Source organism: Lonchura striata, chromosome 10 (genome assembly GCF_050655825.1).
Source record: "Lonchura striata isolate lonStrDom1 chromosome 10, ASM5065582v1, whole genome shotgun sequence".
NCBI classification, from domain to species: domain Eukaryota; kingdom Metazoa; phylum Chordata; class Aves; order Passeriformes; family Estrildidae; genus Lonchura; species Lonchura striata.
In genome coordinates, this window is record NC_140712.1 from 24,371,057 (window position 1) to 24,398,048 (window position 26,992).

General features: G+C 58.5%; 1 protein-coding gene across 11 annotated transcripts in view; it reads right to left on the reverse strand.

Annotated features, from left to right (window-relative positions):
* Window positions 1–5,359: 5,359 nt before the first annotated feature.
* TLE3 (TLE family member 3, transcriptional corepressor) overlaps window positions 5,360–26,992 on the reverse strand; it is a 37,908-nt gene continuing 16,275 nt past the window's right edge. For 3 of the 11 annotated variants that reach the window (XM_077785964.2, XM_077785965.2, XM_077785963.2), the window contains exons 8-20: window positions 22,881–23,085; window positions 20,880–20,896; window positions 16,333–16,452; window positions 15,894–15,944; window positions 15,391–15,775; window positions 14,110–14,291; window positions 12,834–12,910; window positions 12,492–12,741; window positions 11,544–11,791; window positions 9,830–9,977; window positions 9,207–9,357; window positions 8,110–8,186; window positions 5,360–6,697 (exon numbers count right to left, since the gene is read on the reverse strand). In XM_077785964.2, the coding sequence (XP_077642090.1) occupies window positions 6,590–6,697; window positions 8,110–8,186; window positions 9,207–9,357; window positions 9,830–9,977; window positions 11,544–11,791; window positions 12,492–12,741; window positions 12,834–12,910; window positions 14,110–14,291; window positions 15,391–15,775; window positions 15,894–15,944; window positions 16,333–16,452; window positions 20,880–20,896; window positions 22,881–23,085 (2,019 nt within the window). In that variant the 3' untranslated portion in view covers window positions 5,360–6,589. Of the gene's footprint in view, window positions 6,698–8,109; window positions 8,187–9,206; window positions 9,358–9,829; window positions 9,978–11,543; window positions 11,792–12,491; window positions 12,742–12,833; window positions 12,911–14,094; window positions 14,292–15,390; window positions 15,776–15,893; window positions 15,945–16,332; window positions 16,453–20,879; window positions 20,897–22,880; window positions 23,086–26,992 lie in introns of all 11 variants that reach the window. The other 8 variants (XM_077785969.2, XM_077785971.2, XM_077785968.2 and 5 more) reach the window with 6 other exon arrangements.

Below are 26,992 nucleotides of genomic sequence, written 5' to 3' on the forward strand. Positions count from 1 at the left end.
CAGAAAATAAACCAAGAAATCCAAATCCTCGCTGGGAATTGAGGAACGCCTTAAGTAAACAGCGGGAACAAGCGGGCAGTGTGCGGAGCGGCGGCCGGGGGGCGGGGGTCGCGGCTCGCCCCTTTCAGATGCAAATTCGGGGGGCTCGGCTCCCCGTTCCCCCGCTCCCACCGCGGCCGGGGGCGCAGATGGAGCCGCCGGACCCCCCTCGCTCCCCGGCCGGGCCGCGATTCCTTTAAGGAGTCTGTTTGTTTCTGCTGATGAGGGCTGTTAATTTGCGCAGCGGTCTCATTAGGCCTAAACCACCAATTAATTCCTTTTGTTCCCGTGAAACGGCTGATTCCCAAACATTTCGGCAGCCCGCAATGGATGGCTGCGAGCCGCAGCCGCGGCATCCTCCCCGCCGGAGCTGGCGGCGCTCCCGGAGCCGCGGCAGCCGGGCCAGAGCCCCAAAAAACCCGGCAGCGCTCCTGGATCTGCCCCGGTACCTCAGCATCCCCCCAAAATCTACCCCTGTACCTCAGCATCCCCCCCAAATCTACCCCTGTACCTCAGCATCCCCCCAAATCTGCCCCGGTACCTCAGCATCCTCCCAAATCTGCTCTGGTACCTCAGCATCCTCCCCAAATCTGTCCCTGTACCTCAGCATCCCCCCAAATCTACCCCTGTACCTCAGCATCCCCCCAAATCTGCTCTGGTACCTCAGCATCCCCCCAAATCTGCCCCGGTACCTCAGCATCCCCCCAAATCTACCCCTGTACCTCAGCATCCTCCTGAATCTGCCCCGGTACCTCAGCATCCCCCCAAATCTGCCCCGGTACCTCAGCATCCCCCCAAATCTACCCCTGTACCTCAGCATCCTCCTGAATCTGCCCCGGTACCTCAGCATCCCCCCCAAATCTGTCCCTGTACCTCAGCATCCCCCCCAAATCTGCTCTGGTACCTCAGCATCCTCCCAAATCTGCTCTGGTACCTCAGCATCCCCCCAAATCTGCCCCTGTACCTCAGCATCCTCCCAAATCTGCCCCGGTACCTCAGCATCCTCCCAAATCTGCCCCTGTACCTCAGCATCCCCCCAAATCTGCTCTGGTACCTCAGCATCCCCCCAAATCTACCCCTGTACCTCAGCATCCCCCCAAATCTGTCCCGGTACCTCAGCATCCTCCCAAATCTGCCCCGGTACCTCAGCATCCTCCCAAATCTGCCCGGGTACCTCAGCATCCCCCCCAAATCTGCTCTGGTACCTCAGCATCCCCCCAAATCTGCCCCGGTACCTCAGCATCCTCCCAAATCTGCTCTGGTACCTCAGCATCCCTCCAAATCTGCCCGGGTACCTCAGCATCCCCCCCAAATCTACCCCTGTACCTCAGCATCCCCCCAAATCTGCCCCGGTACCTCAGCATCCTCCCCAAATCTGTCCCGGTACCTCAGCATCCTCCTGAATCTGCTCTGGTACCTCAGCATCCCCCCAAATCTGCCCCGGTACCTCAGCATCCCCCCCAAATCTGCTCTGGTACCTCAGCATCCCCCCAAATCTGTCCCGGTACCTCAGCATCCTCCCAAATCTGCTCTGGTACCTCAGCATCCTCCCAAATTTGCCCGGGTACACAGGCACACCCAGCCTTGGGGGCACCCCAAAACCCTGAGGACACCCCAAAACCTGGGGACACCCACAGGGTGACTGACACAGGCACACCCAGCCCTGGGGGCACCCCAAAACCGGGGGACACCCCAAAACCGGGGGGCACCCAGGGGTGCCACGGGCATTCCCAGGCGGGGCGCAGCTCAGGAGGGTCCCGGGGGCTCCCCGGCTCTCCGAGGGTCGGGGGGTCCCTGTGCACCCCCAGATTTGGGTCGCTGGCCGGGGCTGGAGCTGGCCCGGGGGGAATCGTGGTGTGAAAAGCCTCGGGCACGCGTGGCTATGAGCAGCAGCATTGGAGCCTTTAAAACCTCCGCTTTTTTCCCTTCTCTTTTTATATTTTTATATTTTTTTCCTTCTTTTCTTCTTCTTTTTTTTTTTCTTTTTTTTTTTTCTTTTCTTTAATATATATATATTTTTTTTTTTTTTTCTCCCCCTGCAAGGTAAATTCCAGCTGGGATCAACGCTCCCCAGGAATTCCCCCGCAGTAAGTTGGCTGTTCACCAACTCGTCTTGTAAAAAAAAAAAATAAAAACAATAATAATAGTGAAAAAAAAAAAAAAGATTCATTATTCCTGTTGAGCTGAGATGAAACAATTCCCTGGAATTAACGAGGCTCCATTTGGCCAGCCCAGCTTCTGCTCCAATGAAAATTTTTCATGTTGCCCAGAAAAGCCAAAAATCCCCAAACTCCCGATTGTGCTCCCGAGGATGGAATTCTGCTCCCGAGGATGGAATTCTGCTCCCGAGCACTTCCCTGCCGGGACTGTGGGAATCCAGGAATTCCCTCTGGCTGCCCTGGGACCCTGGCAGGGCTCAGAACCCCCTGGACAGAGCCCCCAGAGACACTGGCTGTGATCTCTGTCCATGGAAAAGAGTTTTCAATCCTACAGGATCAATTACCAGCTCTGAGTGTTTGATATCAGTAATAATTAAGTGTGGCACGGGTGCAAAAGTCAAATTTTAGGATTCTAGATGAGGGGTCCAAAGGGGACAAGCTGGAGGACATTGGGTGTGCCTTGTCCTTTTTCTCCTTCTCCATGCCCTCCATGTCTCACTGTGGTGTTGGCATTTTTCTGTTGGTTCAGGCTGGGGACACACTGTCCAACGTAGGTGACAGATATTGGCACGTTCTTGTAAATCCAGCCCAGGGAGTTTCTGGTATTGAATGTTTGTCACATCCCACTGAGGGCAGAGCCCCACACGCTGCCCTGCTCAGGATTCCCACCTCAGAATTCCCTGATCAGAATTCCCAGCTCAGAATTCCCTGATCAGGATTCCCACCTCGGGATTTCCTGATCAGAATTCCCGGCTCAGGATGCGCTGACCAGAATTCTCTGCTTAGGATTCCTTACTCAGGATGCCATCATCAGAATTCCCGGCTCAGAATTCCATCGGAATTCCCAGCTCAGCATTCCCTGACCAGAATTCCCAGCTCAGGATTTCCTGATCATAACTCCTAGCTCAGCATTCCCTGATCAGAATTCCTGGCTCAGAATTCTGTTGGAACTCCCAGCTCAGAATTCCCTGCTCAGGATGTCCTGATGAGCATTCCCTGACCAGAATTCCCAGCTCAGCATTCCTGGCTCAGAACTCCCGGCTCAGCATTCCCTGATCAGAATTCCCAGCTCAGAATTCCATCAGCATTCCCGGCTCAGCATTCCCTGATCAGAATTCCGTCGGAATTACTGGCTCAGCATTCCCTGATCAGCATTCCCTGACCAGAATTCCCAGCTCAGGATGCCCTGATCAGAATTCCTGGCTCAGAATTCCGTCGGAACTCCCAGCTCAGAACTCCCAACTCAGAATTCCCGGCTCAGCATTCCCGGCTCAGCATTCCCTGATCAGAATTCCGTCAGAATTCCCAGCTCAGCATTCCCTGACCAGAATTCCCGGCTCAGCATTCCCGGCTCGCCATTCCCGGCTCGCCATTCCCGGCTCCCCAGATCCCGGCAGGAGCCGGGGCTGAAGGGAGGATGGTTTTGGGATTCCCGGCAGGAGCGCAGCCCCGGCAGCGATCCCACGGGACCGAGCGTTGGGAATTCCTCCCCCCATCGATCCCGGCCCCGTCCCAGCTCCAGCGCCGCCCCAGCTCGGGGGTCCCCCAGGGCTGTCCTGTGCCCCCAACCCGCCCCTGCTCCTGCCTTTCCCCCACCTCCGTGAATTCCATGGATCAGAGGTCTAGAGACACTTTGCTCGCGGTTCAGCTTCAGTACATCGACTTTTTATTCTTTTTTTTTTTTTTTTTTCCTCTTTTCGGCCCTTTTTTTACAAAAACCAGTGGTAGTTATGAACAGCTGTACAGGTTCTGCTACATACTTTGGTGTGAAGTCGAGAGCCCGGCTCCGGAACGCGCGATTCCTGCATTTCGCTCCTGGCATTCCGGGAGAATCCCGAGCAGAGCCCAGCCGGGGGGAGCCCAGGGCAGAGCCCGGCCACGGAGCTGGGAATGCCGGGCTCGGGGGGCAAGCTGCCCCACGGATCCCAAAATCCGAGCCCTCCGGGGCTCCGCCGGCCCCAGGGGCATCAGTCGGAGCCGGAGCGCCCCAGAACGCCTTTCCCAAAAACGGCTCCAGGGAACTTTTCCTTGTTGATCACCCCTGCCCCACGCGGATCCCACCCCAGGCTGGGAATTCCCTGAGGCAGCTCAGGAGCTCCCACGGCCACGGAACAGCGGGAACAGCGGGATTGCCCCGAGATCCCAACTCCTCCTCCTCCTCCTCCTCCTCCTCCTCCTCCTCCCCAGCTCCGCTGGGAGCAGCCGGAGGGATGGGATGGGTTGGGATGGATTCCTCAGGGATAGGATGGATCCCTCGGAGGGATGGGATGGATCCCACAGAGGAGAAGGATGGGATGAAGGCTCCTGGGAGGGATGGGATGGGACGGGATGAAGGCTCCTGGGATGGGATGAAGGCTCCTGGGATAGGATAGGATGGGATGAAGCCTCCTGGGTTGGGATGGATCCCTCAGAGGGATGGGAGGGATGAAGGCTCCTGGGATGGGATGAAGGCTCCTGGGATGGGATGAAGGCTCCTGGGATGGGATGGGATGAAGGCTCCTGGGAGGGTTGGGATGGATCCCTCAGAGGGATGGGATGAAGGCTCCTGGGATGGGATGGGATGGATCCCACAGAGGGATGGGATGAAGGCTCCTGGGAAGGATGGGATGAAGGCTCCTGGGATGGGATGGGATGGGATGAAGGCTCCTGGGATGGGATGGGATGGGATGGGATGAAGGCTCCTGGGATGGGATGGGTTGGGATGGATTCCTCAGGGATAGGATGGATCCCACAGAGGGATGGGATGAAGGCTCCTGGAAGGATGGGATGAAGGCTCCTGGGATGGGATGAAGGCTCCTGGGATGGGATGAAGGCTCCTGGGAAGGATGGGATGGATCCCTCAGAGGGATGGGGTGAAGGCTCCTGGGATGGGATGAAGGCTCCTGGGAGGGCAGCAGCTCCAGCTCTTCCCCATCCTCCTCTCCCCTCTCTCCAAACCATTCTCCCCTCATCAATCAACCCTTGAAGAGCTGGTTTTTATCTCCTCTTGCACCAGATCCAACTCGCCAAAAATAATCCATAAAAATGCGGTATAAAAATCCTCTGCCGTGTGCTACGATACAGGCGAGCACTTCTGCTACACAAATACTTTTATTTTTCCCGTTAGGTCTTCTTTTTTTTTTTTTTTTTTTGCCTTTTTTTTTTTTTTTTTTTTTTGTCCTTTTTGGAACCCTTTAGTACAAAAGGCCTGTGGGGGGAGGGAGTTGCTCCATAAAACCAGAAGACACAAGACCATAAAGCCCACAAGGACCACGAACAGCCCCCCACCACACACAAACCCTGCTTGTTAGTAAACTTTGCGCTTTTAAAAAAAAAACTGTATTTTTTTTTGTCTTTTTTTTTTTTTTTTTTTTTCTCCAAGGTTATCAATTCTAATTCTTTACTTTTCATTTGAATACAAAACACATAAGTTTGCTATTATCTTTCGTGGCTCCCTGAGCTGAATTTTCTAAGCTTTCTTTGAAATCACTCCTCATTTGCTTCTGTCCGAAGACCAAGAAGGGCTTGCGTGGGCTTCCCCTTTTCTTCAAACATCCAAGCACGGGGGGAGGAAAAAAAAAACCAAAAAAAACAACAAAAAAAGGGATAAATCCATAAATCCATCTATAAAAACCAAAGCCCGAGGTGATTTTGGGTTGATGTCCCGTCAGTAGCTGAGGATCCGAGCGATTCCCCACCATCACTAACACATGACGCACGACAGGAGGAACAACTTTTCACCGGTGGACATCTCTGCTCAGCCTGGATGGCAAAGTCCCCACGGACACTTCCCGAGCGGGGAAGGAAAAGGAGGGGGGGAAAAACCCCAAAAAACAAAAAAAAAACCAACAACAGGTGGAAAAAAAAAAAAAACCAACCAAAAAAACCCCCAGAATAAAATTGCCACCACCAAAACCATCAGTGGAATACAATTACAGCAGACAAAAATACACAACTAAGTGTACTGGGAGGGTCCCCCCTTCCCACGCTATTTCCTAGTCCAGTATTTACATTTTTCACAAGTCTTATGCGGGATGCACAAAAAAAAAAAAAAAATCCCAATAAAAAAAGGAGTCCTTTATAGTGCCACCAAAGCCAGACGGAAAGAACCGGAAAACCAAAAAAAAAAAAAAATTTTCAAAAGGAACCCCAAAAGCTTAAAACCAAATAAAAATCCGTTTAGGGCTTCCATGTGTGCCAGAGTTGCAGATCTCCAAATAAATCCGAGTGTGGCGGGCGGAGCTGGGCCGGGCGTTCCCGGGTGTTCCTGGGCATTCCCGGGTGTTCCCGGGTGTTCCTGGGCATTCCCGGGTGTTCCCGGGGTGTTCCTGGGCATTCCCGGGTGTTCCCGGGCATTCCCGGGTGTTCCTGGGCATTCCCGGGTGTTCCCCATGCTGCTGGAAGTGCCAGGCTCAGTAGATGACCTCGTAGACCGTGGCCTTCTTGTCCCCAGAGCCCGTGACGATGTACTTGTCATCCGCAGAGATGTCACAGCTCAGCACCGACGAGGATTCCTTGGACTGGGAAAAGCAGCGGGGAGAGGACGCGTCAGGGGGGAGAAAACCCAGAGCGGTGGGAGAGGGAGAAGCCAGAGGGTCAGGGAGAGAGAGAGAACTCAGAGGGGTGGGAGAGAACCCAGCAGGATGTGAGAGAGAGAACCCAGAGGGGTCAGGGAGAAAGAAAATCCATCAGTGGGGAGAGAGAACCCAGCAGGATGTGAGAGAGAGAACCCAGAGGGGTCAGGGAGAAAGAAAATCCATCAGTGGGGAGAGAGAACCCAGCAGGATGGGAGAGAGAGAACCCAGAGGGGTCAGGGAGAAAGAAAATCCATCAGTGGGGAGAGAGAACCCAGAGGGGTGGGAGAGAGAGAACCCAGCAGAATCGGGGAGAAAAAGAGAACCCAGAGGGGTCAGGGAGAGAGAATCCATCAGTGGGAGAGAGAGAACCCAGCAGGATGTGAGAGAGAGAACACAGAATGGTGAGAGAAAATCCATCAGTGGGGAGAGAGAGAACCCAGCAGGATGGGAGAGAGAGAACCCAGAGAGGTGGGAGAGAGAATCCAGCAGTGGGGGAAAGAGAACCCAGCAGGATGGGAGAGAGAACTCCTCAGTGAGAGAGAAAACCAGCAGGGTGTCAGAGAGAGAATCCAGCAGGGGTGGGAGAGAGAGAATCCAGCAGAATCGGGGAGAAAAAGAGAACCCAGAGGGGTCAGGGAGAGAGAATCCATCAGTGGGGAGAGAGAACCCAGCAGGATGTGAGAGAGAGAGAACCCAGAGAGGTGGGAGAGAGAATCCAGCAGTGGGGGAAAGAACCCAGCAGGATGGGAGAGAGAACTCCTCAGTGGGAGAGAGAAAACCAGCAGGGTGTCAGAGAGAGAATCCAGCAATGGGGGAGACAGAGAACCCAGCACGGTTTGGACAGAGAACACCTGAGTGGGAGAGAGAGAACCCAGAGAGGTCAGGGAGAGACAGAGAACTCAGAAATGGGGGAGACAGAGAGCCCAGCAGGGTGGGAGACAGAGAGCCCAGCAGGGTGGGAGACAGAGAGCCCAGCAGGGTGGGAGACAGAGAGCCCAGCAGGGTGGGAGACAGAGAGCCCAGCGGGGTGGGAGACAGAGAGCCCAGCGGGGTGGGAGACAGAGAGCCCAGCGGGGTGGGAGACAGAGAGCCCAGCGGGGTGGGAGACAGAGAGCCCAGCAGGGTGGGAGACAGAGAGCCCAGCAGGGTGGGAGACAGAGAGCCCAGCAGGGTGGGAGACAGAGAGCCCAGCAGTGGGGTGGGATTCCAGGATCCCTCAGCAGCACCCATGCTGGGGGCAGCACCACACCCGGCACCCCGACACCCCTCCAGCCATCCCCAAGGATCTCCCCTCTCTCCAGGGTAGTTGGGAAGGGGGATCTGGGGGCAGCCCCCACCCCACCCAGCTCCCCTACCTGGAAGATGCTGGCTCCGTAGGGCGTCCTCCAGGCGTTGAGCAGGTTGTCCTTCCCAGTGCTCACAAACCACTTCCCTGCACCAGGAATTTGGGATCAGCAGCTGAATGCTGGCAGTGCCACCTCCCCGACCCTTCCCCGGCTCCACAGGCTGGCTGAGCCCAGAGGTTTGGGGGAAATGGGAAAACCTGGAGGTTCCCTGGGAGTCCTGCCCAGCCTGACTCAGCTGGAAGAATCCAAGTGTGGATTCCCACCTCCGGTGGTGCTCCGTGGCCACAGTTAGGATGGGGTTATGGGAATAACCCAGGGAATAAACCCTGCCAGAACCAATAACCCAGGGAATAAACCCTGCCAGAACCAGGATGAGGTTATGGGAATAAACCCCACAACCAGGATGGTTTTATGGGAATAATCCAGGGAATAAACCCTGCCAGAACCAATAACCCAGGGAATAAACCCTGCCAGAACCAGGATGGGGTTATGGGAATAAACCCCACAACCAGGATGGGGTTATGGGAATAAACCCTGCCAGAACCAGGACAGGGTTATGGGAATAACCTCCATCACATCCAGGATGGGGTTATGGGAATAACCCAGGGAATAAACCCTGCCAGAACCAGGATGATTTTATGGGAATACTCCAGGCAATAAATCCTGCCAGAACCAGGATGGGGTTATGGGAATAAACCCTGCCAGAACCAGGATGGGGTTATGGGAATAACCACAGGATGGTTCTATGGGGATAAACCCCACCACAACCGGGATGTGTTCACGGGAATAACCCCCACGTGCAGCACCCATGGGATGGATCCTGCTGGAAACACCCGAGCTCATCCCCCCTGCAGCTCATGGACATCCCTGGAAGTGCCCATGGCCAGCCTGGGTGGGGCTTGGAGCACCCTGGGACTGAGAGGGAGGTGTCCCCCAACTCAAGGCTCCTCCCAGCCCCAAACATTCCATGATCCCACGATCCCATCCATGAGGAGGGGGTCAGGTGGAAGGTGCCCGGAGCTGAGCCTGGAGGTGTCTCCCAACCCAAACCACTCCCCGAGTCGGTGATGCCCATCCCTGTCCCAGCTGTCCCAGGGGCTGCTCACCGCAGTAGGCGAATTTGAGGGAGAGGACGCAGCTCTCGTGCAGGTGCAGCTGGTACTTGTCGGGCTTGGTGTGGTGCAGCACCTCCACGTTGCTGCTCTCCATGCCCACCGCCAGCCACTCGCCCGTCGGGCAGTACCCCAGGGAGAAGATCTGCGGGAAGAGACGGCCACGTCGGCGGGAATTCCCGGCCTGAGAGATCCTCAGGGTGCCTCCCCCAGCCCAGTGCCCGAGGTCTGGGATCTGTGGCACCGCTGGAGGTGCTGGCCAGCCCCAGGTGGATGGAGCGGGTGGGCAGAGGCAGATCCCTGCGTTGGGATGGCTCCATCCCCATGGATTCTGCTGCCCTTGCCAACGGGACACCAGCTCTGTTCCTCTGGATCAGGGCTGATCCCTGCTCTCATGCCATCCACAGGGCACCCAGAGAACCCCGTGACATCCACGGGCACCCCACGAGAAGAGCTGCTGCCTCACCCTGCCGGGATGGAAAAGAGGAGCTGGCACAAGACCCAGGGAGCCCCATGGCTCCAGCACCCCTGGGCCACCCCAGAAGCAGCGGGCAGAGCCGGGCTGGGAGCCCCCAGCAGGAAGAGCCCCTCCGGGAGCCAGGGCAGCAGGAGCCCACCTGGGAGGTGAAGTCGTGCTGCTGCAGCTGCCGGCCCTCGCGCAGGTCCCAGGAGCGCACGGTGTTGTCCAGGCCCCCCGTCCACAGCTTCGTCCCGTCGTGCGAGATGTCGATGCAGCTGGCCCCGTCCGTGTGCCCTTGGAATTGCCTTGGGAGCAGGGGAAAAAAACCCCATGGAATTCCCACCGGGAAAAGCTCGGACCACGTCTGCGCGGCTGGTCCGCAGGGAATGTTCCTGGCAATCCATCCCGGGCTGAGGAGCAGCAGCCTGGCCGAGGACTGGGCTGGTGTAGGGATGAGCACCGGGAGATGGTGCGGCCTCACCAGAGGGTGTTCCTGGCTCCAGCCCAGAGAGGACGGTGGATTCCCCATCCCGGGAATGTTTAAGGCCAGGCTGGATGGGGCTTGGAGCAAGCTGGGAGAGTGGAAGGTGGTTTTGCTCAAGGAAAAGAGGAAAGGGACCATGATGGGCAGAAGAGGGAAAGGGACCATGACGAGAGGGAAGAGGGAAAGGGATGGCAATGGGATGGGGAAAGAGGAAATGAGACATTGATGAAGGAAGAGGGATGTTGATGAAAGAGGAGGAAAACATTGAAAAAAAGAAGAGGAAAAGGAACACTGACAAAAGGAAAAGGAACCCTGACAAAAGGAGAAGGAAAGGGACATTGTGGGGGAAAGGGAAAAGGGGGAAAGGAACACTGACAAAAGGAGAAGGAAAGGGATGTTGCAGGGGAAAGGGGAAAAGAATGGTGACAAAAGGACAAGGGATGTTGTGGGGGAAGAGGAAAAGGGGAAAAGGAACACTGACAAAAGGAGAAGAAAAAGGATGTTGTGGGGAAGAGGAAAAGGAACACTGACAAAAGAAGGGATATTGTGCAGAAAAGGGAAAAGGAACACTGACAAAAGGAGAAGGAAAGGGACATTGTGGGAGAAAGAGAAAATGGGAAAAGGAACACTGGCAAAAGGAGAAGAAAAAGGACATTGTGGGGAAGGGGAAAAGGAACACTGACAAAAGGAGAAGGGGATGTTGTGGGGAAGAGGAAAAGGAACACTGACAAAAGGAGAAGGGATGTTGTGGGGAAGAGGAAAAGGAACACTGACAAAAGGAGAAGGGATGTTGTGGGGAAGAGGAAAAGCTACACTGACAAAAGGAGAAGGGATGTTGTGGGGAAGAGGAAAAGGAACACTGACAAAAGGAGAAGGGATGTTGTGGGGAAGAGGAAAAGGAACACTGACAAAAGGAGAAGGGATGTTGTGGGGAAGAGGAAAAGCTACACTGACAAAAGGAGAAGGGATGTTGTGGGGAAGAGGAAAAGCTACACTGACAAAAGGAGAAGGGATGTTGTGGGGAAGAGGAAAAGGAACACTGACAAAAGGAGAAGGGATGTTGTGGGGAAGAGGAAAAGGAACGCTGACAAAAGGAGAAGGGGATGTTGTCGGGGAAGAGGAAAAGGGACGTTGTGGGGAAGAGGAAAAGGAACGCTGACAAAAGGAAAAGGGATGCTGTGGGGAAGAGGAAAAGGGATGTTGTGGGGAAGAGGAAAAGGAACGCTGACAAAAGGAGAAGGGATGCTGTGGGGAAGAGGAAAAGGCACGTCGCGGGGCGGGATGGAAAAGCAGCGCCGACAGAAGGAGGAAGGAAGGAGCTGGGACAGACGGACCCCGAGGCCCCCCAGGCCAGCAGCCCTGCCAGCAGCAGGCCGGCGGCGCTCACCTGACCAGGGTCTGGTTGTGCAGGTCCCAGACGGCGATGTTGCCGTCGCTGCAGCACGAGAAGCACACCTTGGCGTCGGGGCTGATGGCCAGCGCGTAGCAGGCGGGCGCCGAGGACGTCAGCTCGGCCTTGATGCGCGGCGTGGGCGACGCCAGGTCCCAGATGGTCAGCGTGCTGGCCTCGCCCCCCACGATCAGCGTGCGCCCGTCCGGCAGCAGCTTGCAGGAGCGGATGTAGTTATCCCTGTTCTGGGGACACACGGCGCCGTCAGCGGGCAGAGAGGGACGGGACACGGGGGAGAGGGAGGGGATGGGGAGGGGAAGGGATGGGGAGGGGAAAGGGATGGGGAGGGGAAAGGGATGGGGAGGGGAAAGGGATGGGGAGGGGAAAGGGATGGGGAGGGGAAAGGGATGGGGAGGGGAAAGGGATGGGGAGGGGAAAGGGATGGGGAGAGGGAAGAGGAAAGGGAGTGGGAGAAGAGGAAAAGGGACACTGATGGAGGGAAGAGGAAAAGGGACCATCATAGGGGAAGAGGAAAATGGACGTTGATGGGGGAAAAGGAATGTTGATGGGAAGAAGAGGAAAAGCGACCATCATGAGAGAAGATGAAAAGGCACATTGATGGGACAAGAGGAAAAGGGACATAGATGGGAGAAGAGGAAAAGGCACGCTGATGGGAGAGGAGGAAAAGGCACCATCATGGGAGAAGAGAGCAACGAGGCGAGAAAAGAGGAAAAGGGACACGGATGGGGAAAGAGGAAAAGGGAAATTTAAAGGGGGAAAAGAGGCGATGGCAAGAGGAGAAAGTGATGGAAGACAAAGAGCTGGTAACGGGGAAGAGCAAGAGGCGTTAAGGGGGAAGAGGAAAGGGGAACACGGACGGCAACGCGGGGAGGAGAGGCCGAGGTTCACGGGGAGAAGACGAACACCAGGGCTGCCCTCCCTCACCAGGCAGTCCAGCTGGGAGATGGGGCTCTTGCTGCCGGGCTGGCTGATGTCCCAGATCTTGACGCAGCCCTTGCCGCCGGTGTAGACGTGGCGCGTGGGGTTGCTGATGGTGACGGCGCACACCACCTCGCCGTGGCTCAGCGTGTTGATCTGCCGCGCGTGCCGCGGGATGCCCGGCCCCGCCAGCGCGTCGTGCGGGAACGGCACCGGCTGCATCTGCCCGTCGGCGCTCACGTGGAACGAGTAGGCCCTGCCGGGGTGGGGACGGGGCTCAGCTCCAGGGACGGAGCTCGTGGGGACTCCCGCCTCCCTCCCGGCCGCGGAAACCCGAGCGGGGCTTACGGTTTGCCTCCAGGGATGGACGCCAGGCTGGAGGGCAGGCCCGGGGCGCGCATGGGCGGGTGAGGGTCAAAGCCGACCTGCCGGGAGATGCAGGGACAGGTGAGGCTGGGAATGGCACGCAGCTCCCCATCCCTGAGCCCCGGGCAGCTCAGAGAGAGCTGGCCTTTGCCCTGGCACCAAGGGGAGCCAGCCAAGGAAGCAGGGTCTGCAAGGAGCACGTGGGACACGCTCCCTGTCCCCGTGGGGTTACCAAGCCCCCAGGGATGGGATCAGCCTTGTCGTGCCCAGCACCCCGAGGGCAGAAACCCCAAAGTCAGCTTTAATGGCAGAAACACCAATGTCTGCTTAAATGGCAGAAACCCCAAACTTTAATGGCAGAAACCCCAATCTCTACTTTAATGGCAGAAACACCAATGTCTGCTTAAATGGCAGAAACCCTGAACTTTAATGGCAGAAACCCCAAACTCTGCTTTAATGGCAGAAACCCTAGACTTCAAAGGCAGAAACCCAAATGTCTGCTTAAATGGCAGAAACCCCAAACTTTAGTGGCAGAAACCCCAATCTCTGCTTTAACGGCAGAAACCCCAATGTTTGCCTTAATGGCAGAAACCCCAATTTCTGCTTTAATGACACAAACTTCAATCTCTACTTTAATGGCAGAAACCCCAAACTGTAATGGCAGAAACCCCAATTTCTGCCTTAGTGACACAAACTCCAATCTCTACTTTAACGGCAGACACCCCAATCTCTGCTTTAATAGCAGACACCCCAATCTCTGCTTTAATGGCAGAAACTCCAACATCTGCTTAAATGGCAGAAACCCCCAAGTTTAACGGCAGAAACCCCAAAGTTTAACGGCAGAAACCCCCAACTTTAACGGCAGAAACCCCCAAGTTTAACGGCAGAAACCCCCAAGTTTAACGGCAGAAACCCCAAAGTTTAACGGCAGAAACCCCAAAGTTTAACGGCAGAAACCCCAAAGTTTAACGGCAGAAACCCCAAACTTTAACGGCAGAAACCCCCAAGTTTAAGGGCAGTGTTTGACTCCTTGCTCTGCCTTAACGCAGGAGTTGAGAGAGAGGAACGGGAAGGGGGTCGAGGAGCGGGGCGAGGGGGCCGAGGAACGGGAAGGAGCAGCCCCAAGCCGCCGGCACGCGCACGTCACCCCAGCAGGAATCACCCTCCCACAGCCGGCTTCGAGGAGGAACCCCAACCTCCCCGGCCTCCCCCCGGGGAGAAAGCAGCTGAAAGTGCTACGTACAGCTCCAAAGCTCACCATTGGCGCCCGGCCGTAGGCGGCGGCGGCGGCGGCGGCCGCGCTCATCTGCGGGGGGAGGTTGTGCAGCCCCGCGTAGGCGCCGGGGCTGGTCAGCGAGCCGTTCATCTCGTGGTGCCCCATCATGGCGAAGGGCGCCGCGTAGGAGCCCGCGATGGAGATGGGCGTGCGCAGGGCCGAGGCTGCGGAGAGGGGCAGCGTCGGGATGGGGGCACGGCAGGGATGGGCAGGGATGGGGGCACCGGTGGGGATGGGGGCACGGCGGGGATGGGCAGGGATGGGGGCACCGGTGGGGATGGGGGCAATATCAGGGATGGGCAGGGATGGGGGCAATATCAGGGATGGGCAGGGATGGGGGCAATATCAGGGATGGGGGCAATATCAGGGATGGGGGCACCGGCAGGGATGGGCAGGGGTGGGGGCAATATCAGGGATGGGGGCAATATCAGGGATGGGGGCACCGGCAGGGATGGGCAGGGGTGGGGGCAATATCAGGGATGGGGGCACCGGTGGGGAAATGGGGACATGGGTGTGGAGTAGAGGAGACATGGGCAGGAAGTGAGGGGGACATGGACAGGGCTGGGCATGGGTGGGGAGTGGGGGGACACAGGCAGGGCTGGGGACATGAGCAGGGCTGGACACAGGGAGTGAGGAGGACACGGGGAAGGAACAGGGGGACACAACCAGGGCTGGGGACATGGGCAGGGAACTGGGGGGGACACGGGCAGGGAACTGGGCATGGTGGGGAGTGAAGGGGACACAGGCAGGAAATTTGGGGGGACGCAGACGGGGAATTTGGGGGGAGGCGGGCAGGGAATTCGGGGGGAACATGGCTGAAATACCAGCAGGGCTGGGGGAACGCAGGCAGGGTGCAGAGCAAAGCATGGCCATGGAAAAACCCAAGAGCACAGAGTCCCAGCCCTGGCCAAAGCACTTCTTCCCAGCCCAAAGCACTGAGTGCCACAGCCAGGGATCCCCTGGACACTCCAGGGATGGGGTCTCCACCACCTCTCCCTGGGCGAGCCCTGCCAAGGCCTGAGCACGCTTTACAAGAATTAATTTCCTCCCGATGTCCAACCTGAACTCCCGGCACAGCCTGAGGCCGTGTCCCCTCATCCCAAACCCGCTCACTCCATGACCAGCCCTCCCTCCCCACCCCATCAGCTGTCCAGACCCGGATTAGCTCCCCCAAAAACACAATCCCCCCCAGAGCTGCTGCTCCCCACCACAGGGACGAGCTGGAGCCGTGCTGGGGACAGCGGTGACACCACGGGTACCCACCCAGGGGGTCCATGCCGCTGGGTTTGCCGGGCATGGGCCGCAGCCCCGGGGTGCTGCTGGTGCCCGGGGTGGGAGCGTCGTTCCTGGGCGTCGGAGTGTTGGACTTGAGGCCGGGCGTGGAGGATTTGTCGTTCTGGGGTGGGGAGAGAAGGGATGGAGAAGGAGGGATGAGCTGCAGCTGCAGGGACACGCCGCCCTGCCCGCCCCGGGAGCCCCGGGAGGGACGTACGTGGCCCAGGTCCTTGGTCTTGGAGGAGGGAGTGCTGCTGGAGGAGGCCACCGAGGCTGGGCTGTTGGGAGCATCGCCTTTCTTCAGCCCACGGGCTTTGTCCAGCCCGTTCTCCGGCGGGGAATGGGCCGGGCTCACCCGGGGGGTGGCGGGGTCCTGAGGGACGGGAAAAGCAGTGCAGAATTCCCACAGTGGGAAGGAAGGGATCCCTCCAGCCTCCCCTCCGGGCTGGTCCCTAAGGAATCGCCTCCCACGTCCCGATCCTGCAGCTCACCTCGTTGGAGACGTCCACCACCAGGTCGTCGCTCTTGTCACCATCGCTGTCCTGGAACACAAAACGTGTCACACCCCGCAGGGAGCCCCAAAAACTGGGGGGGGATCAGCCCCCCGAGGAGCCAAACCACCAGCAGCAGGAGGGCACTCGGGCTGGAGATCAGGGCAAATTCTTTCACGGAAAAGGTGCTCAGGAAAAGGAAACGGGAAACGGAAAAGGGGCTGGAAAAGGACAAGGAAATGGGGCTGCCCAGGCCAGGGCTGCAGCCAGCCAGGGGAGCGGATGTGGCACTTGGGGACACGGATCACGGTGGCCTTGGCAGCGTGGGGGATGCTTGGACCCCGCGGTCTCTCCGGGTTCCCTGTCACATCTGGACAGCACCACCTGAAATCCCAGATGCTGCCCCCCAGGTGTCCCCGTGAGCGTCCCTGTCACTCACATATCGGCTCATGCTGTCCTTCTCCTCCGCTTTCCTCTTCTTGGAGTCCATGCTGTAATCCGTGGAGCTCCGGTGCTTCTCGCTGGCCCGCAGGCTCTCCGAGGGGGACACGGAATTATTCTGGGGGGGGGAGAAGCTTTGAGGGGGGAGCGTGAGAACTCTGGGTTTGGTTTGGGGTCTTGAGTGGGGGTAAAGTCTTTCCTCTAACTCGTGCTCTTAAAGGAAAACTCTGCAGTTTCTTGTTGTTGGGTCTCAAGATGATTAATTGCTAGTTATTTAACAGATTGTGTTCTTGGGCTGTGGCTGTTTGATCAGTGGCCCAGGCAGGGATGCACACACTCCTGACACCCTCTCTGTCTGCTGTCTTCTTCTCTCTCCCCACCCAGGGCTGCTGCTATCTTTTACGTGATATATTACGTATTACATGTTTACAGTTATTCCCTAATACTTATTACTTATATTACAAAGTGCTTTTCTACTCTAAACCAATCTGTGAGTGCCAACATCACCAAGAACATGGAGGTGAGGAAGAAGAAGGAGGAAGAACAGGATCAGCCCACTTTCCTCCATCTTAGAACTTCTGACCCCCATGTACAAAGTAAAACCCCCCTGGACAGGTGCTAAAACCCCCCTGTACAATACTAAAAAAATTTCCCCTCTACTTTGTAATTACTTTTACTATCCCATCTAACCCTTTGTGACTGCTTGTTCCACCTTCAAAGTTGGTAACTCATTCCATGGCTCAAACTCAAAATTACAGCTGTTTGCAGCTGCCTGCCAGGGTCTAAAATGCTTCTGACCAAGGCCTGGAACCTCCAAAAATGTCTGAGAGACATTCTGAGCTCCCCCAGGGGAGCAGAAAGGAACAGGGCACCACGAGCAGCAGATCCCGAGGGGACCCAGCAGGGATGAGAGCCCCTGGTCCCCTCCGTGTGTCACGGGATCCAGGGGACAAACCAACACCAGCCTCGCCGGGAATGCTGTGAGGATGCCCATGGACACCTGAGCTCCTTGCTGCAAGAGCAGCAAAGTGCAGGAGGAGGTTGTTGACAGAAACACCTGGGAGAGACCACACGGCCAGGAATGGCCGAGCCAGCGCCCACGGCACAGCTCTGCTCCCTGGGAACGCTGTCCTTGCCTCAAGAGCCAAGCCCAGGACACGCTGGCATTCCCAGGAGAGCCCCAGAGCCCTCAGCCAGGAGGAGCAGCTGCATCCCGGCCCCGGAGCCAAAGGACATCCACAAAATGTCCTGGAAAACCCACGCCACCAGGAGCGCCAGGGGCACGGGGGCCATTCCGACCTGGCTCCAGACAGCAGAGCCCAGGAGAGGCCGGCATTCCTGGGAAATGCTGGAGGAAAATGGCAGCACAGCGAGGAGGGTGCCTGGCCCCAGTCCTGCATCCCCCTGCACATTCCCTGCCCTCGTTCCCTGGGAGCAGCAGGATCCATCCCTGCTCCTTCCCCTCAATCCCCGGGAACAGCAGGATCCATCCCTGCACAATTCCTGGGATCAGCAGGATCCATCCCTCCCCATTCCCTGGGAGCAGCAGGAGGATCCATCCCTGCTCCTTCCCCTCAATCCCCAGGAACAGCAGGATCCATCCCTGCACAATCCCTGGGAGCAGCAGGATCCATCCCTGCACAATCCCTGGGATCAGCAGGATCCATCCCTGCACAATCCCTGGGAGCAGCAGGATCCATCCCTGCTCTCTCCCCAGGGATGGATCCATCCCTGCTCCCTCTCCTCATTCCCTGGAATCAGCAGGATCCATCCCTGCCCCTTCCCTTCCCTCATTCCCTGGGATCAGCAGGATCCATCCCTGCCCATTCCCTCTCCTCATTCCCTGGGATCAGCAGGATCCATCCCTGCCCATTCCCTCTCCCCATTCCCCGGGATCAGCAGGATCCATCCCTGCCCATTCCCCGGGATCAGCAGGATCCATCCCTGCCCATTCCCTGCCCTCATTCCCCGGGATCAGCAGGATCCATCCCTGCTCCCTGCCCTCATTCCCCGGGATCAGCAGGATCCATCCCTGCCCATTCCCTGCCCCCATTCCCTGGGATCAGCAGGATCCAATCCCTGCCCATTCCCCGGGATCAGCAGGATCCATGCCCATTCCCTCTCCTCATTCCCCGGGATCAGCAGGATCCATGCCTGCTCCCTGCCCATTCCCCGGGATCAGCAGGATCCAATCCCTGCCCATTCCCCGGGATCAGCAGGATCCATCCCTGCCCATTCCCTCTCCCCATTCCCCGGGATCAGCAGGATCCATCCCTGCCCATTCCCCGGGATCAGCAGGATCCATCCCTGCCCATTCCCTCTCCCCATTCCCCGGGATCAGCAGGATCCAATCCCTGCCCATTCCCCGGGATCAGCAGGATCCATCCCTGCCCTTTCCCCGGGATCAGCAGGATCCGTGCCCGCTCCCTGCCCAGGGCCGGATCCAGCCCCGCCGCTGCCGAGCCGTGCCGCCTCCGTGGCCGGGCTGAAAGGGAGAAGCGGAGCAGCTCGTGTTCTGCCCGGTGCCCGCTAAGCAGCTCCGGCTAACACGGAGCCCTTTCTTCCCAGGCAGTCATGCTGAAAACCCTCGCAGCTCCCAGAGAATCGTGTCAGGCATTTAGAGGCATCGATCCATTCAGCCCCGCTCCTGGCCCGCCGCCAAGCAACTAAATATTTTTTATTGCACGGGCAAAGGCTGGGGAAAATATGAATGACTAACGCTGATTATCGCCCGCATTAAACCTCCACGGGGAATACCCCGGCTCGCACTTGATGGATTGGGAAGCTGCCCGGCCCCGCCGGCCCCTGCCCGCCCCGGGAGCGGGTTAATGATGCCCAATTCCCCGCTGGCTCTCCCCCCTCGCACGGCACTTCCCTTCCCCGCTCTCCGAGGGGCCGTTGTGGGCTCGGGGCTGGCAGGAAACCGCTGCCAAGCCGCAGCTCGGCTGCCGGGTCCTGGCAGCTTTTCACACGGAATCCGGGCTGGGGAAAAGAGCTGGGCATGGCCCGAGCCAGCCCCACCGTGTCACCAGCACTGAGAGCTCAGGGACACATCCAGGCCATTCCTGGAGCCAGCCCCACCGTGTCACCAGCCCCAGGATCTCAGGGACACATCCAGGCCATTCCTGGAGCCAGCCCCACCGTGTCACCAGCACTGAGAGCTCAGGGACACATCCAGGCCATTCCTGGAGCCAGCCCCACCGTGTCACCATCCAGGGTGTGTCTGGAGCCAGCCCCACCGTGTCACCAGCACTGAGAGCTCAGGGACACATCCAGGCCATTCCTGGAGCCAGCCTCACCTTGTCACCATCCAGGCCATTCCTGGAGCCAGCCCCACCTTGTCACCAGCCCCGAGAGCTGGGGACACATCCAGGGTGTACCCAGAGCCAGCCCCACCGTGTCACCATCCAGGGTGTACCTGGAACCAGCCCCACCTTGTCACCAGCCCCAAGATCTCAGGGACACATCCAGACCATTCCTGGAGCCAGCCCCACCGTGTCACCAGCCCCCAGAGCTGGGGACACATCCAGGGTGTACCCAGAGCCAGCCCCACCGTGTCACCATCCAGGTAATTCCTGGAGCCAGCCCCACCGTGTCACCAGCACTGAGAGCTCAGGGACACATCCAGGCCATTCCTGGAGCCAGCCCCACCGTGTCACCAGCCCCTAGAGCTGGGGACACATCCAGACCATTCCTGGAGCCAGCCCCACCTTGTCACCAGCCCCCAGAGCTGGGGACACATCCAGGTCCCACCTTGTCACCAGCCCCTAGAGCTGGGGACACATCCAGACCATTCCTGGAGCCAGCCCCACCTTGTCACCAGCCCCCAGAGCTGGGGACACATCCAGGTCCCACCTTGTCACCAGTACCAACAGCTCAGGGACACATCCAGGCCGTGCTGGACGCCTGCAGTGCCTCCCTGTGCTGCCCCTTCCCACATTTCCCAGCCTTTCCCACGAGCAGCTCCTGCTCCTGTCCCATTTTCCTCAACTGGGGTGGGAAGTGCTGGCTCAGCCCCCAGCTGGCTCCTGCCACCCTCCACATCCTCTCTCCATCCCTGCTCCCAGGGAATCCATCCCAAGGGAAGCCTCCCGGGTCTCCAAAATCCAGGGATTTCCCTGGTTAGGAGCTCCCAAGTCCTGCTTACTACAGAGAAATAACCAACCCCATATCCCAAATTAGGTGGTCCCAGACAAAAGGGGAGTGCTCAGGGATGAACCTGAGCTTCCCTGACCACCCCGGGGTTCTGGGTCTGCCCACGCTCACCCAGCCAAAAACAATGGAATTTCCTGAGGTTCTGCCACGAGCAAAGGGATTTCAATCAAATTTCCAAACCACCACCACGGAGAAGGTGACTCCAGCTCATCCCAGCACAGCTCTCCCAGGCAGGATGAGGGATTTTCTTGCCTGGTTTTGTTATTTAATAAGCCCTGTGCCAAAGGCAGCCCTGCAGCTCCCAGGCACCAGGTGGGTTTTTAAGGGATAAATCAAACTCGGCCCTGCAGCCACCAAAAAGTGGGAGCAAAAGGAAGGAAAGGGACTTACTGCACTTGAGTCTCGCTCTTCAGGAGATGCCAGGGCAGTGGGGAGGGCACAGCCAGAACAGAGACAGGAAAATAAAGCCAGTTAGGACAAATCTTACACCAGAAAAACAAACCCACAACCTCCTCGTGCTCTTAACTCAAACCCTTAAGCCTCAAGCCCTGCCTGGGCTCTCTGCAGCTTTAGAATCTCCATCCATCCATCTCTCCCATCCCATTCCTGCCCCTTTTGTCCATGGATTTCTTGGGCCAGACACAGCTGGAAAAGCCCTGGCCCCAAAGGGAATGGCAGCAGCTCCAGGGCACAGCTCCACATGCCAGAGGTGCCCCAGCCCTTCCTTTGTACCCCAATTGTCCATTTTTCCCTGGAAATCTCCGCCAAGCTGGCTCCACGCTCCAGGAGAAGGAATGGAGCAGGAGCATTGCTCCCACTGCTTTTTCCCCACCCCAAATCCCCCAGCAGAGCCCAACAGCTCGGAGGGGCTGGGAGAACCTGCCCTGCCAACGGGGAGTGGAAATATCCCAAATCCTGCTGGGCTGGGGGACCTGCCAGGAGCATCCCGAGCCCCCCTGGACCCACAGACCCTTCCCACAAAAGGTCAGGTCCCAAATCAGGGGGAAAGCAGCGAGTTCCTGCAGCACGGAGCTGCAGCCCTGGCCATGGGAAGGCTCCGGTGGTGATGGAGAGGAGGAGGAAGAGGAGGAGGGTGAAGGCTGCCTGCCTGTTAAGGCACAGCACGGGAATTGCAGCCAGCTCCAGCAGAGGCTGAGCATCGTTCTGGGAATTCTGCATCCCTAAAAGCCCAATGCCACGGTCTGAACGCAGCCAACCAGGGGATGGGAAAGGGAAACTGAGTCACGACAGCACCAGGGGGCTCCGCCAACATCTGAGGGTCATGGAGCAACTCCTGAGGAGGCCACGGAGCTGCTCCAGGGCTGGAGCCCCTCTGGGAGAACTGGGAATGTTCCCTGGAGAAGGGAAGGATCCAGGGAATCCTCAGAGCCCTGGGAATGTTCCCCTGGAGAAGGGAAGGATCCAGGGAATCCTCAGAGCCCTGGGAATGTTCCCCTGGAGAAGGGAAGGATCCAGGGAATCCTCAGAGCCCTGGGAATGTTCCCTGGAGAAGGGAAGGATCCAGGGAATCCTCAGAGCCCTGGGAATGTTCCCCTGGAGAAGGGAAGGATCCAGGGAATCCTCAGAGCCCTGGGAATGTTCCCTGGAGAAGGGAAGGATCCAGGGAATCCTCAGAGCCCTGGGAATGTTCCCTGGAGAAGGGAAGGATCCAGGGAATCCTCAGAGCCCCCTGAAGAACCTGAAGGGGCTCCAGGAGAGTGACTGGGACAAGGGACAGGAGACAAGGAATGGCTTCATAGTGGAAAAGTGGAAATTCGGGTGGGACATTGGGCAGGGATTGCTCCCCGTGAGGCCCTGGCACAGGGTGCCCAGAGCAGCTGGATCCCTGCAAGTGCCCAGACCCAGCGGGGATCACCCTGGGGTGCTTTTTAACCCTCCCCTCTCCCCAGATCCAGCAGGGATCACCCTGGGGTGCTCTTTAACCCTCCTCTTTCCCCAGATCAGGCTTGGATCACCCTGGGGTGCTCCTGAACCCTCCCCTCTCCCCAAACCCAGCTGGGATCACCCTGGGGTGCTCTTTAACCCTCCCCTCTACCCAAATCCAGCTGAGATCACCCCGGGGTGCTCTTTAACCCTCCCCTCTCCCCAGACCCGGCTGGGATCACCCTGGGGTGCTTTTTAACCCTCCCCTCTCCCCAGATCCAGCAGGGATCACCCTGGGGTGCTCTTTAACCCTCCCCTCTCCCCAAATCTGGCGGGGATCACCCCGAGGTGCTTTTTAACCCTCCCCTCTCCCCAAATCCAGCAGGGATCACCCCAGGGTGCTCTTTAACCCTCCCCTCTACCCAAACCCAGCTGGGATCACCCCGGGGTGCTCCTGAACCCTCCCCTCTCCCTGCCCAGCACCCCGGGAGCCGCGGCCCGTCTCACCTCTGTGGTCCAGGTCGTGGTGGTTCTTCTCGTCCTTGACGGCCAGGTGGGCCTGGCTGCCCAGGGCGCCCAGCGCCAGCAGCCCCGAGCTGGCGGCGGCGCCGGGCGCCACCCCGGGCGGCTGCAGCGCCGACGGGTGCGGGGGCAGCTGCACCGGCGGCCCGTGCGCCGCATGCGACAGGTGCTGCGCCTGCAGCTGCTGCTGCTGCAAGGAGAGCCCAGTCAGCGACACGGGAGGGACGGGCACAGAGCACCCGGAGCAGCACCCAGGGGTGGCAGGGACACGGGAGGGACGGGCATGGCCACAGAGCAGCACCCAGGGGTGGCAGGGACATGGGAGGGATGGGCACAGAGCAGCACCCAGGGGTGGCAGGGACATGGGGAGGGACAGGCACAGAGCACCCGGAGCAGCACCCAGGGGTGGCAGGGACATGGTGGGGATGGGCACGGCCACAGAGCAGCACCCAGGGGTGGCAGGGACACGGGAGGGACGGGCACAGAGCAGCACCCAGGGGTGGCAGGGACACGGGAGGGATGGGCACAGAGCACCCAGAGCAGCACCCAAGGGTGTCGGAGTCAGGGCAACAGGTGGCACCCCTGGCACTGGGTAAATCCTGCAGGATCCTCCATCCCAAAATGGGGCTGGATGTAAAACCCCACTGGATAAATCCTGCAGGATCCTCCATCCCAAACATGGGGCTGGATGTAACCCCAAAATTGATAAATCCTGCAGGATCCTCCATCCCCACCCCAGCGGGTAAATCCTGCAGGATCCTCCATCCCAAACATGGGGCTGGATGTAACCCCAAAATTGATAAATCCTGCAGGATCTTCCATCACAAACATGGGATTGGATGTAACCTCAAATGGATAAATCCTGCAGGATCCTCCATCCTCACCCCACTGGATAAATCCTGCAGGATCCTCCATCCCCATCCCACTGGATAAATCCTGCAGGATCCTCCATCCTCACCCCACTGGATAAATCCTGCAGGATCCTCCATCCTCACCCCAGTGGATAAATCCTGCAGGATCCTCCATCCCAAACATGGGGCTGGATGTAACCCCAAAATTGATAAATCCTGCAGGATCCTCCATCCCAAACATGGGGCTGGATGTAACCCCAAAATTGATAAATCCTGCAGGATCCTCCATCCCAAACATGGGGCTGGATGTAACCCCAAAATTGATAAATCCTGCAGGATCCTCCATCCCCACCCCAGTGGGTAAATCCTGCAGGATCCTCCATCCCAAACACGGGGTTGGATGCAACCCCCCGAATTCCCCGGAGCTGCCGCCCCGCCAGGATGGCCCAGGGCACCCAGCTGCTCCCCGGGGTTTTTTTGGGAGTGAATCCCAGCCATTCCCAGCACTCCTCCAGCCAGCTGAGCTGGAAAAAGCTGAACTGCAGCTCTGGGGAGAGAAGGGGGAAAAAAAACCAGACAACATCCTCGGCTCCAAACACAACCTGGGAAGGGGAAAAGCAGCCAAAAATCCAGGGAGCAATTCCCAGCGCCCCAGGGCTGCCCTGCTCCGGCCAGGAGGGGCTGGGAGCTGCTGCTGCTGCCTGGGACCCTCCTGCTGCACCCCAGGACATCAAATTTGGGCATCCGAGCACAGCTGGAATGGGGGGAACACCTGGAATGGGGGGACACCTGGAATGGGGGAACACCTGGAATGGGGGAACACCCGCAGCCCCCCCGGCCCCCAGATCCAGCTTGGATCAGGATCAGGATTTGTCCCAGGACACTGCGAGGGGCAGGGGGGACAGCAGGAGCTGCTGGCACAAGGGACACCCCCAGGAACACCCCAAAGCACAGCTGGGGATGGAGGGGTCCCCAAAATATCCCCAGGGATGGAGAGATCCCCCAAACAACACCCTGGGGATGGAGGGGCTCCCAAAATATCCCCAGGGATGGAGGGGTCCCCGAAACAACACCCTGGGGATGGAGGGGTTCCCAAAATATCCCCAGGGATGGAGGAGTCCCCAAAACAACATCCCAGGGATGGAAGGATCCCCAAAACACCCCTGGGGATGGAGGAATTCCTAAAACAACACCCCTGGGGATGGAGGGATCCCCAAAACAACATCCCAGGGATGGAGGGATTCCTAAAACAACACCCCTGGGGATGGAGGGATCCCCAAAACACCCTCAGGGATGTAGGAGTCCCCAAAACACCCCTGGGGATGGAGGGATCCCCAAAAAGAACATCCCAGGGATGGAGGGATCCCCAAAACAACATCCCAGGGATGGAGGGATCCCCCAAAACAACATCCCAGGGATGGAGGGATTCCTAAAACAACACCCCTGGGGATGGAGGGATCCCCAAAACACCCTCAGGGATGTAGGAGTCCCCAAAACAACATCCCAGGGATGGAGGGATCCCCAAAACACGCCTGGGGATGGAGGGATCCCCCAAAACAACATCCCAGGGATGGAGGGATCCCCAAAACAACATCCCAGGGATGGAGGGCTCTGTCCGTGCTCCCACCAGCTCCATCAGGGAAATTCCCAGAGCAGCTGTGGCTGCCATGGATCCCTGGCAGTGCCCAGGCCAGGCTGGACGGGGCTGGGAGCCCCTGGCACAGCGGGAGGTGTCCCTGCCACGGCAGGGGTGGCACTGGCTGGGATTGAAGGTCCTTCCACCCCAAAGCATTCCAGGATTCCAGGCTATGGTTCCCAGGTTTTGGGGGAACAGCTGTGCCCCGTTCCCGAGGGAAGGACGCATTTTGGGCAGCAGAAGGTGACCCTGGCTGGGTCCCCCACCCCTTCCAGGGCTGCTTGCTCATCCTGGTGGGGTGGAGGGGGGATGCCCAGGCAGAAGAAGATTCCCGGAGGGAGCTGAGGGCTGAGGCTGCAGCCCCAGGCTCGGGAGATCCATGGCAGCAGCTCCAAGATCCCAGCTGCAGCAGCAGGCACACGGAGGAGGCCACCAGGAAATCCAGAAAGCCCCGAGGGCAGGAGGGGAGGTATCTTCGGGATGGACATTCCAGAGGGTCCCCAAAGGGGGACACGGAGCAGAGCTGGGGTGAGGGGCACAAGGTCGCTCCCTCGGCAGCTCCCCGGAGCCAGGAGCAATCCTCTGCCTCCAAAACGGAGGGAACAGATCCTTGGGGCTCTTCCCAAGCCCAATTTCACAGGATTTTTCCACGGGATTTCCACCCACTTGAGGGCCAGCCACTGTAGAACAGCCCCGGGTGGTTTTGCAGCACCTCCAAAGCATTCCCACATTCCTCTCCTGGGACTCTCCATCCCTGGAACACACCAGGATCCAGCGCTTTATCCTCAGCGACCTCCAGCTTCCAGAAACATCTCCAGGCTGTAGCTCATCCCAGCAGCTTTCCACCCGGAAAAAGGGATCCCGTGGAACAGCAGCGCTCCAATTCCCAGGGTGTGGATGGCAATTCCAACCCTGGAACAGCCCAGGGGACAGCACAGCCCCACCAGGAGCCAGGCAGCAGCACCACGAGGAGGAGGAGAATCAGCACCTGGAGCTGCTCCAGCAGAGAAGGAAAAAACTGGGATTTTTTTTCCTGGTTTTTAGGCTGCCAACAGGTAAATCCATGCGGGGCTCGGAGAGCTGCAGGAACAGCCCCTGACGGGAGTGGGAAGCAGGAGCAGCATCCCTGGTGGCCCAGGGCAACATCTCCAGGTGGGTTTGGTTCCTCCCTCTGGCCGTGGAGAGCAGGATCCGTGTGGGGTGTCCCGAAGCCCCCGTGCCAGGCAGGATCCCAGAGCAGGGCAGCAGAGCTCCAGCCGTGTCCCAGGCAGGTCATTCCCGAGGCAGGGAGAGCCAAGGAGATCATCCTGGCGTGGAGCCGCAGAATTCCCAGGCTGCCAGGGCGCCATCCTTCCCGCACATCCCTCGGGAACAACGTCCTGGAGACTCCCAGGAGGGGCACAAACCCCACCCGGCGCCCAGGTCCTGCTTGTCCCGGGTGTCCCCTGCTGGAAATGCCCCTTCCCTCCCTGCCAGCCCTTATCCCAGGGCTGGGAACGCTGTGCTCCAGCTCCAGCAGCATTCCAGGGACGAGGAGGCTCTGGGGAACCCCAAATCCCCTGCCCAGGGACCCAGGTCCTGCTGGGCGAGCGGCACACGCGGGACCAGGA